This window comes from Lactuca serriola, chromosome 8 (genome assembly GCF_051521515.1).
Source record: "Lactuca serriola cultivar US96UC23 chromosome 8, Lser_US96UC23_V15, whole genome shotgun sequence".
Taxonomy (NCBI): Eukaryota; Viridiplantae; Streptophyta; class Magnoliopsida; order Asterales; family Asteraceae; genus Lactuca; species Lactuca serriola.
The window spans coordinates 71,879,684-71,896,640 of record NC_136415.1 but is presented as its reverse complement, the minus strand read 5'-3'; the positions used below and the strand labels follow the sequence as shown (position 1 = coordinate 71,896,640).

Sequence of the window (16,957 nt, the reverse complement as noted above, 5' to 3'; positions counted from 1 at the left end):
TGATGACCGGAGTTGGTATCGAGAACTAGATTTATGGTCGGAGATGGTGCCCAGATGTGGTGTCGGAAACGAGAAAAGGATTAAGGTGGAGTGGACTTGTCGGTTCCATTTTCAGTAATATATTAACAATTTACATTATTTAAAATGATAGAAACATGGTGTTCGAGATTAAGTTTCGAGACATAAAACTTTAAGCTTGCAACAGAAAACTTTTCATTTCAAAACTTGAACATATAAATTCCGACAAAAGATCACATTACATGAACATGTGAGATTTAGATCAACAACCATAGAAGGATAAGATTAATAACATTTGTTGTCCTTTGGTCCTCACGGGAGGTTGAAAGATGATGATGATGATGATGGCAAGAACTCAAAGTAGAATCCCTCTAGAGAAAGTCCACCAACAAGCTCCAACACTAGATGAATGCTAGTTCAACTCTTGATAATACAACCTCTTGAGTTTGAACACCCAAAAAAGAATTTTTGGTGTTCAATAGAGTGTATTCTCTTCTTTTATCAACTAACAACTTATAGAGAGAATGAGAGAGTTTGTGAGAGTAAAAATTTCATTTACATGCTTAAGCATGAGGAAAAATGAAAGCCTTTCACTCTTTTTAATCACCTCACACATGCAAGAGTCAATCATGACTAATATAAAAGTCTCTACATGCATTGGACCACCCATAAAGGTGGTATGGAGTGATTATACATGAAATCATGAGAGATAGGAGGGAAAGTTAGTCAAACACTCATTCTCTCTCCTCTTTAATACTCCAAGTCTTCTATTTTATAAACCTAGCTTTTATATTTTATAGACTTTCAACTATATATACATATATTTGTTAGTTTTATTTATTTAATCTAACTCTTTAAATTAAATAAATAAATCTCACACAAAGTGAATCATTTAATAATGAAACAATAAAAGTACTAAACTTTTAATGATTTATACGCTCTTCTGAATCGCATTTTATTATTATTATTATTATTATTACCATGTAATAACAATTCAAGATTTCTAATATTTTAATATAAGTCAAACTCATATACTAAAATTTTAATTCAAGTGTCTACTTGTTATTGGTGTGACCCTATAGGGTCATATGTTATTAGCAATATTGTTTTATTATCAATCTTGAGCAGATAGAACCAACAATCTCCCACTTGCGCAAGATTGAATCGTACAAGGATATACATAGTGGTGAATGTTTAGCAACATTTCACTTACCCCAACAACACATGACGAAGTGCCATTCAACAACATTTAATTCCCATAAGCCCAAAGCTTCAATTGATGTAACTAGGTGATGTATCGGTTATCCTTTTGTTTCGAACATCATGTTAAACATGAGACATGGATCGCAATCATTCTCATTTGGTGTTCAACTTTAGTAAGATTCCTTAGATGTATCACTCTCAACACATAAGAGGAAAAAATTCCACATTGACTACATACGCCTCTTATATAGATCATATTATACCTAATGATGGCCTTATGACTGCATACAACCAATCTATGTCGGTAAGGAAATTGAAATCATATTGTATGATAAAGCCACCGACATTGTGTGCCTGCTTAATGAACTAAATGAGATATTGTTGGATTAGTGTCTAAGTCCATAACTATTTTGGTATGTACTTGACCCGATGGTGCATGGTCCTTTTGGGTTGCCTTCACCAAAGCAACTTGATAGGATGAATTATGGAGAGAGAGGATTAATTATGATTTATTAATATATTATGAGAATAATATATTAAAGGAGAAATCATATTGTTTAATTAATATTAGTCAAGAATTAATAAGAATTAACTTTGTGGCTAAAAGACATTAATTAAACTTAAGGGACTAGAACTGTCAATTGTGTGATAGTTGAATATTGGGCTAATGGACTACATATTAGAGGGGTGGACGAATTCTATGGGTAAACCCATTAGAAATCGTCCAAGGTCTCTAAGGAGGGAGTCCATGGGTTGCTTAGGGCCTAAGCAGTCAAATTAGAGTTTCCTTGTTAGACAACCCTAATAGCCTCACTATTTAAGGATCCCTAGAGCACCAAAAACGTGGTGAACTGATTCCTTAGGGTTTCTACACATTTTTGGTGCCTCCTCTCTTATCATTCTTCATCCTCTTGCTCTTGGTGTTTATGAGCCATTAGAGGAGTGATATTTGTGACTCTAAGCTTTCTAAAGCCATTACAAGGAGGATTTGAGATTGTTATTGCTACATAACAATCAAGGTAAGATCTAAACTCCATTCATAAGTTAATATGATTAATTGTATGCTAGATCTAAGGTTTAAAGTCTTGGATGAATTGCATGTACAATAGAGAAACCTAGATCCAAGCATTAGGGTTTGCATGAGCACATAGGTGATGGGTTTTGGTCATAAGACATCCTACAATATGTTTTATTATGTAATTTTCGTTTTCCCGCACAGTAGAAGAGGAGGCAGTAATGAAAAATTTTCTAGTTTTTTTCTATTAAGTTTAAATTGTGGGGTTTTATAAGTATTTGATGAATTACTTTTGTAAAATATAGAGTTTTGATGATATTTTAATTTATTATGCCACTAATAGATTTGGAAATTAGTGTCATAAAATAAAAAGTGCCACTATATATTAAAGGTTATAGTGGTATAAAAAAAGTGCCACTAAAAGTAGGCTATAGTGGCACAAAAACAAAATGCCACTAAAACTTTGTGCCACTAAATGTAATTTTATTTGTAGTGTGAGGTGGATCCTACCTCTAATAATGTTGCTTCTAGCCTCCACATTGTTGCGTCGTGTGAGGGATGTCAACGGGGACAAACGGCACGGGGATTGCATCCGCCGCCCCCGCCCCCGCCCCCACCCCCAAAATCTCCATCCTTTCCACCCCCGCCCCCGTTCCCCCGTCCCTTATTGATTTTGGGCTAACTTATTTGGGTTAAAATAAGTTCTTGTTTGGGCTAAAAGAAACAATTTTTTGGTTAACAAATAGATATTTATAACATAATTTTACATGTTACAAACAACTTAAAAGCATGTTTTTTGTACATAAAAATCATTTTATTGTTTATTATACTTATATAATTAATATATGTCAATTTATATAATTTATTAACGGGGCTCCCACGGGGGTTTCGGGACGGGACTATCAACCCCCGCCCCCTCCCCCGAAATTAAAACGAGGGTTAACCTTGCCCCCGCCCCCGCCCCCTTCCCCGATTTTTTTCAACAAATGCCCCCATACAAGACGGGGCCCCCGCGGGATCGGGGTCCCACGGGACTTTTTGACATCCTTACGTTGTGCCTTATGAGGTAGCATAGTCCTTTTTCTCCAGTGATGCTGCATGGGGTTTTTGGCTCAAAAATCCATAAATCCATAAAAGGTGCTCTACAATGTGAATGGGGATCTCATGGCCATAAAGTTGGCACCTTTATGTCATGAGACCCCTCCAATAACTGAGATCTGAAAGTAGAACCCCATGAATCACTTTACAAATCCGAAAATGGCTTAGGAAGCCCTAAATGCACCCGAAATCTAAGCCCTAAAGATGAACAACCAAATGGAAGACCAAAACATGAGGCATTTACCTTGATTGAGCTGAAGATGGAATAAGATCTCTGGATCTACAAGCCCCAGCTCGAATTCCCAAGCTTCTTCCTTTCTTTCAAGCTTCACAAACCACCCAAAAGTACCAAAATGGCCTTAGATCACACAAAACGGCTAGGGTTTCGATATATAACTTCTTGAGAGAGATAGGGACGAGGGAGGCTGAGTTAAGTCGTTTAAATAGGGTGCAAACCCTCAGATTTAGGGTTTCCCTCATACAGAACCTACTCGCCGAGTCAGTCTCCCGACTTGTCGAGGAGGTCACTTAAAATGCCTGCGGATCACGACCCTACTCGACGAGTTGGGCCACCAACTCGTCGAGTCCCAGAGAAAATACAGAAGTGTTTAAATTAAATGCGTACCGGGAATCAGGTGCTACAATATCTCTGATCGGATCCACGACCGTCTTGCGGTTGAGAGCATCGACCACCACATTGGCCTTTCTCGGGTGATAAAAGATTTCACAATCATAATCATTTACCACGTCCAACCACCAGTGTTGCCTTATATTCAGATTCGGCTTATCCATCAGATACCTCAGGCTCTTGTGATCTATGTAAATAGTATAATGAACCCCATAAAGGTAATGCCGCCAAATATTAAGGGCGAAAACCACAACCCCCATCCAAGTCATGAGTCGGATAATTCGCCTCATGAGGCTTCAGCTGCCTCGAAGTGTAAGCGATCACACGACCCCTCTGCATCAACACTGCTCCCAAACCCGTGATTGACGCATCACAATAAACCACAAAATTCTCAACACCCTCTCGGTTTCTCACACAACCGTTGCCTGAAGGTCTCAAAAGTCGTCTGCTACTCAGTCCCCCCATGAAAAATAACCATCCTCTTTGTCAATCGAGTCAAAGGAACAACTATCTTGGTTCATATAAGTTCATATGTAAGTTCAAGAAATTATGGAAAACTTCAAGAAATTAAACACATCTAAGTTCATATAATGAAGTCTAAAACACAACCCCAACTTATAAGGCCATCCACATCTTGTTTAATCTATTGGCCTAAGAAATAGGCAAGGTAAATGAAGATGTAGGCAAACATCAAGCTGCAATTAAATCTGAGAAAAGAATTATCCATGGATGAACTTAGATGTGTTTAAATGAATTTTGGATCATTTAAAGAAGTATCAAATAAGAAACTATGCACCTTCATACTTCGGTACGTTGGCATATATAATACCTCAGTTATTAGAGTTTCTTTTGAGGAAAAGGAGAAGATTTCAGTTGCAAAGATGGAATATCATGCTCAAATCTCAAACAAAAACCAACAATATGACCAAATTGAAAACAAAAACTTGTTATACAAAATTGAAAATAAAAAATCAAACAATATCACCGGTGTAGAGAGAGAATATCAATGACCAAATATCCGGTCACCGGTTCCTTGAATAGAGAGGAGAGGGGGGGGGGGGGGTATCACATGACCAAATTGAAAACAAAAACCAAATCGATGAAATTGTTAGTGTTCGAAGGGTAGAACATAAGCATAATTTGACAAATTAGGGTTCAACACGTAGAAGATAAGCACAAACATCTGGCATCACAAGGGAAGAGTGGTGAATGTTAGAGGTGGCGATGGTAGTACAACAGGGCTCCCAACATAGAAATAAAACATATATCCGGAGAAAAGCGGGGAGGCCATGGTCTCCCCGGGCTTCTTAAGGGTTTTTGTATACTAGGATATGCATATTTTCTAAACGATATTGTAAATCTTCGTATATGATGGTAAAAACAACTATTAACAAGAAGAAGCCTCAAGACAAAACTAAAGTACACTACTAGAAAAACAACCTTTTACGACGCTCATTGCGCGTCGTAAAACGCTCAGACGACGCGCAAATGCGCGTCAAGGAAGGCCCTATCATAAAGAGAGACGATGCGCATTTACGATGTTCATTTACGACACGCATTTACGACACGCATTTATGACACGCAATGCGTATCAAGAAAGGCCCTGTCATACAGGAAGACGACACGCATTTGCATGTCGTAACCTTAGGAAGTGCATTTATGACACGCATTGCGTATCGTTAAAGCCCCTGTCATAAATGAAGATGACACACATTTGCGTGTCATAAGCTTCAATAACCATAATACAAAAATATGTAAACAAATATATACCAAAACAATCAACTTCATCTAATAACATCATGTCAAAAAATTGTAATACATTGATATTAAGGGGATCTAATTGTACATTGTTATTAAGAGGTTTTCCCTAAATATATAACCTAATACTACATTGCTATTAAGGGACACCTTCTGCAATGTAATGCTATACAAACTAAAAAGATATACACAAAGATGATAAACATCAAATTCCAACTAAGTAGATTTGCATCTTGCCTTTCATAATTCTTTAAGACTAATGAACCCTTGCTTCGATAATTCTTGTGACCTGATCAAATAAAATTCAAAAAATTAATAGGCTAAAATAATTATTAGAAGAATCAAACATGGAATGTTCGTTGTAGATAATACCTAAGGCAAATAGACAATCCTTGATCATTTGAACTAGAGAGCATATCATCACAATTCCATCTAACACCACCCATGAGAACTCGTAAAGCTACTCAACCAACATATCATGTCATGTAATGTATTTTTTATTAGTATATTTTCACATAGAAAAAAAGTGAAATAAATGAAAATAGTAAGTACCGATAATGATGTATTATTTCAAGTGAGATGGAGATTTTAAACTACCACGTATTGAAATATAAAGAACCTCAAGCACAAAATAGTTTCAAGTACACGCCCTTTGATTGTCTGGATATAAATGAAAATAGCATGTTCTTCACCCCACCCGGATTCCCAACTATTGTCTCCTTTCACTCCAACTCCACCTTTATACATAAGCCAATTAATCCAATCATCAAAATCTTCCATAGCTCTGTTCACATCACATCCCAATCATCAAAATCTTATAAGCTAGATTCATGAATTTGGAAAAAGAAAATAAAATAACTGGAAGCATACTTCTGCCATTCGAAGCCATGAAACCACATGAAAACAACTGCTCAATGTCAGCAATGTCAGCAGAACATACGAAACACTACCTCCTTTAGTGTACCCATAACCAACACTTCCCAATATTAAGCGGTCAAAGCCTGCAGATGTGGGATCACATACTATGAACAATATTACACACAATTAAATCAAACATTAACATTTAGGCACCACAATACAAATAAATTAGACTAAATTATGCATTATTTATGATTTATGATATGCTAGTAGCTCAGTCTATGAAGGTTAAATGAAATAGGAGAATTAGAGTATTAGATTATAAATATGGATATTTTATCTAGAAAAAAAATGATCAATAATTCACACAAATTAACAATCACATGCCACATACTCTCAGTTTCATTCAATACTATCATCTTACCGACCGATGAGGGCAGGGATTCATTATAGCAGAGTCCACAACCTTCAAACATTAAGATTTCATACAATAATACATCAATGCACATTAATCAAACATTCAAAGTTACACCAATTTAAAGATGGGACTACTTAAATAACAACAATACCCTGTCAAAGCTTACCTGAGTTTGTTCAGGTATAAGGAGGATATCCTTTCCTAAAGAATCTGCCAAAAAGACCTATAAAAAAAATTAAACTTGCATGTTAGAGATTATATATGTTGCCTAATAACAGACCTAATATGCATAAACCAAATATCAACTTCAAGTAAGTAAATAAAGAAAGAAAACTGGAGGAAGAGAAAACCAGAATTCTGTAGATATGGCAGCCGGAAGCAACATAAATCCAAAAAGAAGTTTTGTCGTTACTAACAAAAAAACGGCTTATAATGCAGGTTTGTATGGCATCACATTGCACGAGCACATAAATTCAAGAGCATTATTTGAAGCTGAGGTTTGTATAATGGATGGATAACAAAAGATAAAGAACAGAAGGATGAGAAGGTATGAGTAGCTAGGGGTGTTAATCGGGTCAACCCGATCGGGTTTCGGGTTAATCGGGTCGGGTTATTTGGGTTTTTTTAGAAAAAAAATCTGACTCGAAACCCGACCCTATTATGCTACGGGTTAGTCGGGTTTCGGGTAAATAGGGTCAAACCAATCGGGTTAGTCGGATTAATTATAAATTAGGCATTTGATTGTTTTGTGACTTGAAGAAATATATATAACGATTATTATTTATTAACTTTTTTTAAACATGCAACTAAATTACCATTACGGTTCTCTACTCATTATTTTTATCCATGTAGCCAGCAACTCATGATCCCACTGATGTATATGAAAAGCATTAGACTAAGATTTTAGAACACCACTAAAATGATTAAATTCCCTACTAAAAATCAAACCTATTTATTATCTAGAAACTTAGGTAACTATATATGTGTCAATTCTTGTAATTTCTCTTCTATTTTTCTTATATGACAAACTGCTTCCATTAATGTTTCCGAAAGTGCCCCTGAGTACATATATAAGTACAAATTTATAGAGCACATTTCACCAAGCTCTTCTTCCACTTTCTTGTATATATTTTCTTGCAAGCTTTAAGATTTTTTCAGGTCACCGGAAAGCACATCACCACCACCTAAAAGATTCTTACTCCGGTGATCATCATCAACTAAATCTTCATGCCCTTGAGATGAATATGAGAAAACTTCTTTAACCACAGTCCGATCGGTTTCAAACATGGACAAAACTTGAAAAGACAACATGTCAAGATCTTTTTGGAGTGGACTCACTGTAATTGAGTAATTCAATTGATCCCTTTTCAGAGCTGATTCTGAAGTTGTAGCTCTTTTTTGTAACTCCTTTTTAATGGAACTCAATTCACGTCTTTCTTCATCGAATCATAACATCTGCTCATTTATTGAGTAAGCACATCTTGAGTGTTCATTTTTTAGGCTTTGAAACTCTCCAAGAATCTTTTTATGGTTTTCTTCAAGATCTTCCACAAGTACTTCATAGTAACACTCCATTTGTTCCAGCTTTCTAACAAGACTTTCACTTTCAGCTTTTGCTATCTTCAACTCGTTTAAAAGTTCCAGATGTTGCCCTTCTGTTGAGTTAATTGTTGATGTAGACCCTGGTTCTTGAAGGGGTAGAATTGGTCTTTTCTCTAATTTCATTTTTTTTTCAACTACTGTAGATTGTTTTTGAACCTTGAACATTCTTATTTAAGATCTGTAACCTCTTTCATTAATTCTTGGCTTGAAGAATCTTCAATAGCTAGTTCTTGTTGCAAATTTTGTGTTTCTTTACACATTTCATTTGCATAATTCTGTAAAGTGTTTACTTCCATTTCGAGCTCAAAAATCGATGACTCAGCAACCTCCAAGCTTCCTCTGAGCCTTTGATTCTCTTCATAAGAAATTGCCAATTCATCAGATCCGTTTCTTTTTTTGACTTAGTAACCCTGTTCTTAATGCTATCAACTTCATGAGTGATTGATGGATCATACTTGTAGTTTTCTGATGTGTTTGATGAGTCATCTTTGCTCCTGCTCCTTATGGGGACTATTGGCAACAAGTGCACCTATTCGAGTATCAGATCTTAGAGCATCCACAGCAGAGATATATGAGTCTTGGTTAAAGAATAAAAAGGGTAAAGGATCAGACGTGGTGAAGCCGGATATGCAACAATGGTTTGGGACTTTGATATTGAATGGTCTTTTAAGGGTTGTTTCTGGAAAGAGGCTTTTGCTCAACAAGGAAACTCTTTCAGTTATTTGCAGTAACAAGGTTCCTCAGTCAATATCACAAAATTTAACTTGAGTATAAAATCCTAATGCTTACTCATTAAATAGACCATGACCATCAAGATCATTCTCCCTTATCTTTGGGCCAGTCCTATACCATCCTACCACATGCTCCTTAGCTGCAACAAAAACTTCAATATTTCAAAAACAACTTTACTGCATAAACTAGGAAAAATATGAATTAAAACGATATCAATAATATAAGTTTTCTTTGTTATTTTTATCATTTATAATATCGATAATTCTTGACAACTTAGTAATAGAAAAGATCATTATTTATCATTTTCCTCTTAGTTTCTATAACTTTTGGAAATTCACTTAATGTGTTGTGAATACATGGTACTCTCTAATCATATAACCTAAAATACCCTCTGCATAATTTCTAATACTGTTATTTATTTTATTTTCAAGGTGTGATTTACAGGGGAGCAATCTTAGCAAACCCAAGTTACTTTAATCTGAATAAAAATTAATCAAACAATGTAACTTTCTCAAGCCATGGAAGTAAATTCATATTCAAGTGGGAGAGGTAAACCAACAAATGAGTAGTATTCGTATATTAAATGTGCAGAAACTTATTTTAAGGATTTAATTTTGCTGTTGGGTTATTTGGATATTAAAACCAGATTACCTATGGTGATAAACATAGACTTAAGTGCAACAAAGTAAATAAATAAATAAATAACATTATAAACATAGACTTAACTGCAAACCATCATACTTACTTAAACCGGCCTAACTATGAGAATGACCAAAATACCCCTCATTAGCTCCTTTATTCTGTACTTCTACTTATTTCCTACCCTTAAGACTACTAGGAAGTGTCACAGAGTTAGGTGATTTACTTATTGCTTTATAAATGTTTATAAATCCTGTGATTATTTTGGGTTTGAATGAATAACACACAGTTGGATACATGGATTGCAATCCTATTGTGTAGAAAGTGTAGATCACTCCTACACATTTTGAAGAACTATGCAGAATCCATTCATCTAAAAATAACAAGAAGAAAAAGAGAACAAATTCTTTAGCTTTTCTGATAGATCACCACTAGGCATCACCAAATTTTGACCAATATAGATTATTTACAAATGTACTCACTACTCGTTCCCAGTAAAGCACTCTTGTCAATTCAATAGTCACGCACTAGGGCTTCATAGCACAATAGAAAGAGAAAGCAACATTAGCATAGAAGGCAGGTACCTGATACAAGATTCATGGTTCAGGTCTATAGAACTTCAAGTTCAGGAACTCCTCGGTATCTATAGAACTTCAAGTCCAGGAACAAACAGTAGAAACCATGTATCCACAATTCATGAAGTATTGTCAATTTCTAGGTTAACCAAAGTAGAAAATCCAATAAATTTGTCAAGAAATGTATACATGTACTCAAGTTAAAAAGACACGAGAGTACCTTTGGCGGGAGCATTGATAAATAAAACCCTATACGAGGCATTTCTGGCTTATGTAGTTAATAACGAGGGTTTATGGGTTTTCTTGGTGGGGTATTCTTTTTATCAGTGGATTCATCTTACTCAATCTCACATACTGATATTGATTTCCTGCTTCTAATCCTAGAACTTGAACAGTAGCTCTTCTTCCTCCTCTTTGACCTAGAATCATATGAATCGTCTGAATCATTGATGTGAAGAACTTGAAGATGAAAGATGGAAACAGAGGTGGAGGAGCACAAGGGAAACCAGATACAATAGAAATGAAGGCCAAAGACCGCCTAAGAAGTGATTGATGCCAAAAAAATAGGGGGGAAACGAAAATCGCTAAAATCGCATGAGATAATCCATGAATTTTAGGGAAATACCACCGGTTGTTTGGGGTTTTTCTTAGTAGCGGGATTTTTTTATAATTCTTTTGGGATTTCATTGTGTAATTTTTTGGAGTGCAATTCGATCATCAATGGTAGAAGGGTTTTTACAGAGAATGAAGATCTAGAGGGAAGGATGAGGATGCATATCACGGGTGGTTTAAAATAGTGATGGGGGTTTTGTTATCGGTGTAGTGCGACAGGAAAGAATGGTTGGAGAAGATGGTCGGAGACACTTGGCGGAGCGAGATCGGAGGTCGGGTGGTGGTACGATGCTGCTATGAAGACGAAGGCCTAGGGTTTTTTCTTGCTAATTGGAAATTTTTGGGATTCAATAGGCGGGTCAAATCCCGCCATAAAAACGCGTGTTTCATTAAAATGTTATAAAGCGACACATTTAGAGGACGCACATTTTATGAAAGGCGCCCTTCGCATTTACTTTTTTTTTCTTTTCTAACACTACTTTTAGGGCACGCACAAATGCGTGTCCTATATCCTTCAAATTTTGCAAAATTGACATTATTTTTTAGGGCTCACACAAATGCGAGTCCTCTATCAGCGAGTGTCATTGTTTGCGCGTCATTAAAGGGTTGTTTTCTAGTAGTGGTAGCAAAACATGGTGTCGTAGAAATAGAGGAACCCAAAAAATTAAAGTAGTACAGGGAAAGAACTCATCATGGTTAAATAAAAGAATAAAAAGAAAACCATAAACCTACAAACCAGCCACTAAGACATAATCAGAACTTGTTCTCCATAGGTCACCATATAATATTAATAGAAGATTTTGAATCATGTTGGACTTGGATCGTAAATGTCTTTCTAGCATAAACTTTCTCCTCGTCCCAAAATTCCGAGGAATCTGTTGCAACTTTTGTTGTTTGCAGCTGATCACCTTTACTTTTCCTAGGAACGAGCTCAGCTCCAACATAACTCTCATTCTTCAATAAATTCCAATCCATGACTTTTAGGGAAAATGAAATCATATTGTATGATGAATTTGGAAATGCAGTGTGCCTCAATGAACCAAACGAAACGTATCCTATGAATGTCATTGTTCCATCATATATAGGCTCTACTGCTTCATTAGACTCCCGCAAAAGCTCAAATAGAGAATTTTCTTCATATACCTCCTGCTTCACGACTATATTAATACACGGACGGTAGATTTGGGTAACTACACATACTAAGAACCCACAATATTCATTGTACCAATCATCAGGAAGATGCAGTGTAAATGTTCCCCTAAACAACCTACCCACAAACCTATTTGGAACCTGAGGTTTAAGAATGATATTGATAAAGTAAACTTCAATAGCATTTCCCTGCCATGGAAAACATATTTACTTATAATTCTTAGGTTTGGGTTTTATATGATAATGAGTAAAATTTAAAAGGTAAGTAGAACTAAACCTGGAGCATGGAGTCAAGTAATATGCAACCAACAAGTTTGTTGTTTCCCAGAATTGAGACATTCCACAACCATTTACAGTTTGAAATATCTCCCAAGCTTTCAAGTGAGAAACAACCAATTGCTAAAACAACAGCTATACTTGATGGCAGATCTGACAATTTTACAAGGCCTTGGCAGCATGACACGTCGAGCAGTTTGAGCTGAGGAACTTGCAGGAAACTAAAATTTAATTGTGAAAAGTGATTTCCTGATAGATAGAGTTTCCGCAAGTTGGGTAACTCCCAAACAGCAGAGCCGATTTCTTTATCTCCCAAACTGCAGAAGCTAAGATCCAACTTTCTCAAGTTCTTGAGAAAGAAACGTAACCCTATGTGGTTCATATTGATGTCACGCAAAAAATGCTTCACATTTTTGTGAGGGGAAGAAGGCTCCATTAAACAACATTCAACACCAGGAAGATTGCTGCAACCACACCTCCAACAATTAACAAAAAAGTCTGGACAAGATCCTACAGAGGACGCAACTTTACTCCCACTATTATCATCCAAATGAACATGTGGTAAACTCTCCTTGTTCTCTTCTTGGATCCCTGAGAAATTAAAAAGTTCAGGGCATGCCAAGAACTTAATGGTCTTGAGTTTCTTTAGTCGAGTAACAGGTGGAAACATCTTAAGACGATCACAAAATTTAATACATATGAGAATAAGCTTTTCCAAGCGTCCAATCGATGGATGAATCTCTTTTAAACGCCAACATCCATTAAGAATGAATCTTTCAAGATTTGGAAGTCCATCAAAATCTGGTGTCATGATTAGGTTATGCAAATGGCAGAGTTCAATTGTCTTCAAATATGGCAGCAACTGTTGTATACAAGTGCAAGCAACTCAAAATTTTGGCACACATACAGGCATATATATATATATATATATATATATATATATATATATATATATATATATATATATATATATAAGAAATATGTCTCAACTTAGACAAAAACCAATTCCTATGGAAATCATTTGAAGTGTTTGTTTGATAACAATATAAAAAATACTTAATATAAACAAAATAATGAAATAGTTTTGAACCCAAATTGTTATAAATGTTTTATAATGGTTATCAATCAACAAAAAATAAATTTATGTTAAAATCTTACGTAGATAATAATACATTGTTTATCTTTAAAAGGGTATTTATATTGAGCTTTACATGAATACCATGGATTACAATGACCAAGGTGTCTACATCATATCAAACAAGTTATGTATTACCAAGTTTATCGTGATTAAGAGAATAAAGGGTTTGTGCTTTCAATACTAGCTACTAGTTATAAAAAATATAGTTGAAGCTGCTTGATGATATTAACAATTAGTTAGGTCGAACATTCATCGTCCACTTTGTTTTCATGTCTTAATTAGCAGAAAGACAATAAGAATTACCTTATAACCCTCCCAAAGTTGTTTTTGCAAGCTGTTAAACAAAATTAGACGACAAAGCTTCCTTTGTGGAAAATTACTAGGCATAAATTCACCGGCATATTCAATCCACCTAAGGTTCTTCATGTTTGCAGCAATTGGCAGATAAGAATAAGCCATATTGTATCTAACTTTTATTGCTTCAATCATCTCAAGTTCCTATGATAGAGGAAAAATGGTGTGAGAGTTGCAGTAAGAGTGCTTCTTTATACACTTATATCATGAAAAGCTAGCTCAACCATTACCGTCATTGCATCTATAGCACATATAGTCATAATATCTTCCTCCTTCCAAATTCTACTATGTTTTTCAGGATTGTTAGGGTGTTCCCCTCTAACAATGTGATGTCCCATTTCTTGCACAAGATCATGCATATCAAACTCACCATATTCTGAAATAGTTATGAGAGCCTTTTGTATCAACACCTTTACTCCTATAACCGGATGGAAACCACATTCACCAAGGATCTTCATTGCCTTATCTTTCCGTTCCCTCCTAAAAAAGCATGCAATATCTAGGAACAATTCTTTCTCAATTGGTTTAAGTCCATCAAAGCTGATTTTTAGCTTTTCTACAATATCAGTATCCGGGATCTCTTTTAGTCTAGCTAATGCACTCCTCCACTCATGAATGTCTTTGTCACAAAGAAAAGAACCAAGAACTGTAAGTGCCAATGGAAGCCCACCAGCATAAGTGATCACCTCTTTTGAAAGATGGTCATAATCTTCCACAGGCCTCTTATCCCGGGGTGCATGCTTGTAAAAGAGCTTAATAGCTTCATCACTGTTTAACAATCTAATATTGTATACTGCATTTACTTTGTGTGCGGTTAATAAATGTTTATCACGGGTTGTTATTATTATTCGGCTTCCTTCACCAAACCAATCATGTGATCCAGCTAGTGCTTTTAACTGGTCGAGGTTATCGACATCATCTAAAACAATCAAGACCTTTCTGTGGCGAAACCTATTATTTATCAAGCATCTTCCTCCTCCAGCTCTGTTTACTTCCATTTCTGAAAGAATTTTTTCTTTCAATTTTCCCAAACCATACCTGCCTGATTCCTCTCGAATATTTTCAACAAAGCAGCAGCTGTCAAACTTGGTAGAAATTTCATTGTAGATAGAAGATGCAAGAGTAGTTTTACCACCACCCCCAACCCCCCATATTCCAATCATGATCACACCACCTGACCCAATTTGTAACTCCAATTTCAAACCTTGCAAGCGAGCATCAATTCCGATCAAATTCTCATTTGCACTTGAAGTTGCTGGCTGCAACTTCCATGAAATTTCGACTACAATTTGTTTGATGCCTTTTGCTTCATGCCTACACATTGGACATAAAAGGATAATTAACACCTGCTCACATAGAAAAAAGATTACTCTATGAAATAAAGAGACCAAGTCCTAATTACCTTTTACTTTTCACATCCAAACAGAATTTCTAAAATCAATAACACAAGTAGTTTGTAGCAACTTTCTTGGGAAGAAGGAATAGTTTCAAATTGCAAAAAGTAAAGCTACATGGGTTTGTTGTCGTAACTTGAAGAGAGGTGTCATGTACGAATTTAGAAATAAGAACATAATAGATTACATCACAGCTTAATTTGAGCTTATCCATAATCCTAGGACTTGGGATGCCTTTTAACTTGGCCACTAGCATACGAAAACACATTTACTTTGAGCATCTTATAATCTTGAACAGAAAACATATTTGGCTCAAAACAAGTGATGTAGTCAAATCCTCTCTGTTTATAAAGTCATCAACTTCACCAAGAAATATTAAAACGAAGACAAATTACCCATTGGCAATGTGTTTGGGTTCCCATCCAGAAAGGTTACTTGCATCCACGAGTGCTTTTCTCCAAGATTCAACCTTGGTTTTGTTGTCCAACTCGTGTTTAGCAAACACTTCTCCGTATTTCCGTTTTGGTTTTCGTACTTGAGCAGGATTCACGTCATAAAATATAGGCATAACGATCTGGCCTCTCGTATCCCTGCATTTCATAATATATGAAAGTTCATCCAGACACCACGACGAATCACAATAGTTTTTTGAAAATACAATGATGGCTATCTGTGATTCTTCAATAGCCTTCATAAGGGATGGGTGGATCGATTCGCCTCGGGGGAGTGTTTCGTCGTCCTTGTAAGCAAAGATACCTTCTTGTTCAAGAGCCGAGTAGAGATGGCCCACAAAAGTATTTCGAGTATCTTCTCCTCTGAAGCTAAGAAAAACATCGTACTTCCAGAACACAGAAGATGATGGTGATACCATCAATGTCTTGACTTATTGAGATAGAAGATATGTGGTTTGAGCACCTCAATGAAAAGAACTTTATACAGAGATGTGAGTTTCCAATATAACCTGTTATCATGTTGGAAAACCTGTAAGAACTCAAAATTGAACAGGTTACCACGTAGAAAATCTCATAACCAGTCCTTACATTTTATTTTTCATTTCTGGTCGTAAAAACTCCTTTGAATGTATAATAGAAGTTACAGTTCTAAAGATAGGCATGAAACAATTTAGGTAATGTGAGTTAGTTTTTCCACAATCACATTGTAAAAACTAATGTTTTACTCTATATTCTACTTTGAGATTCTTCTTAAAAGAAGTGGAGGAGATTTCTGAGCAAAACCAAATTTTAGCAAACTCCCTTCCCGAACTCTGTACTTTGCAAGCTCATACATTAATTTCCATGGGAAAATAATGAAAAAGTAATTATAATTCCATACGGTTCATTTGCTATGATGGAATGGAATGAACAAGGTAATAGTATAGATCATTACATTTTATAGTCATGTTAGGTTGGCTCAAAATAATGGAATGAATTATTCGAACATAATTTTTTGTTATGGATTATATACAAAACTAAATATATTAACTTGATTAA

At 35.6% G+C, this 16,957-nt stretch overlaps 1 protein-coding gene across 1 annotated transcript; it reads right to left on the bottom strand.

The window, feature by feature from the left end:
• Positions 1-11,930: 11,930 nt before the first annotated feature.
• On the bottom strand, positions 11,931-16,423 carry LOC145067021 (TMV resistance protein N-like). Its single transcript, XM_079014250.1, has 5 exons — positions 15,863-16,423; positions 14,271-15,387; positions 14,023-14,217; positions 12,583-13,443; positions 11,931-12,494 (listed from the first exon to the last, which is right to left on the bottom strand). Exons 1-5 carry the CDS (start codon positions 16,336-16,338, stop codon positions 11,931-11,933), a joined length of 3,213 nt encoding a protein of 1,070 aa, XP_078870376.1. The 5' UTR covers positions 16,339-16,423.
• Between the last annotated feature and the right edge of the window lie 534 nt (positions 16,424-16,957).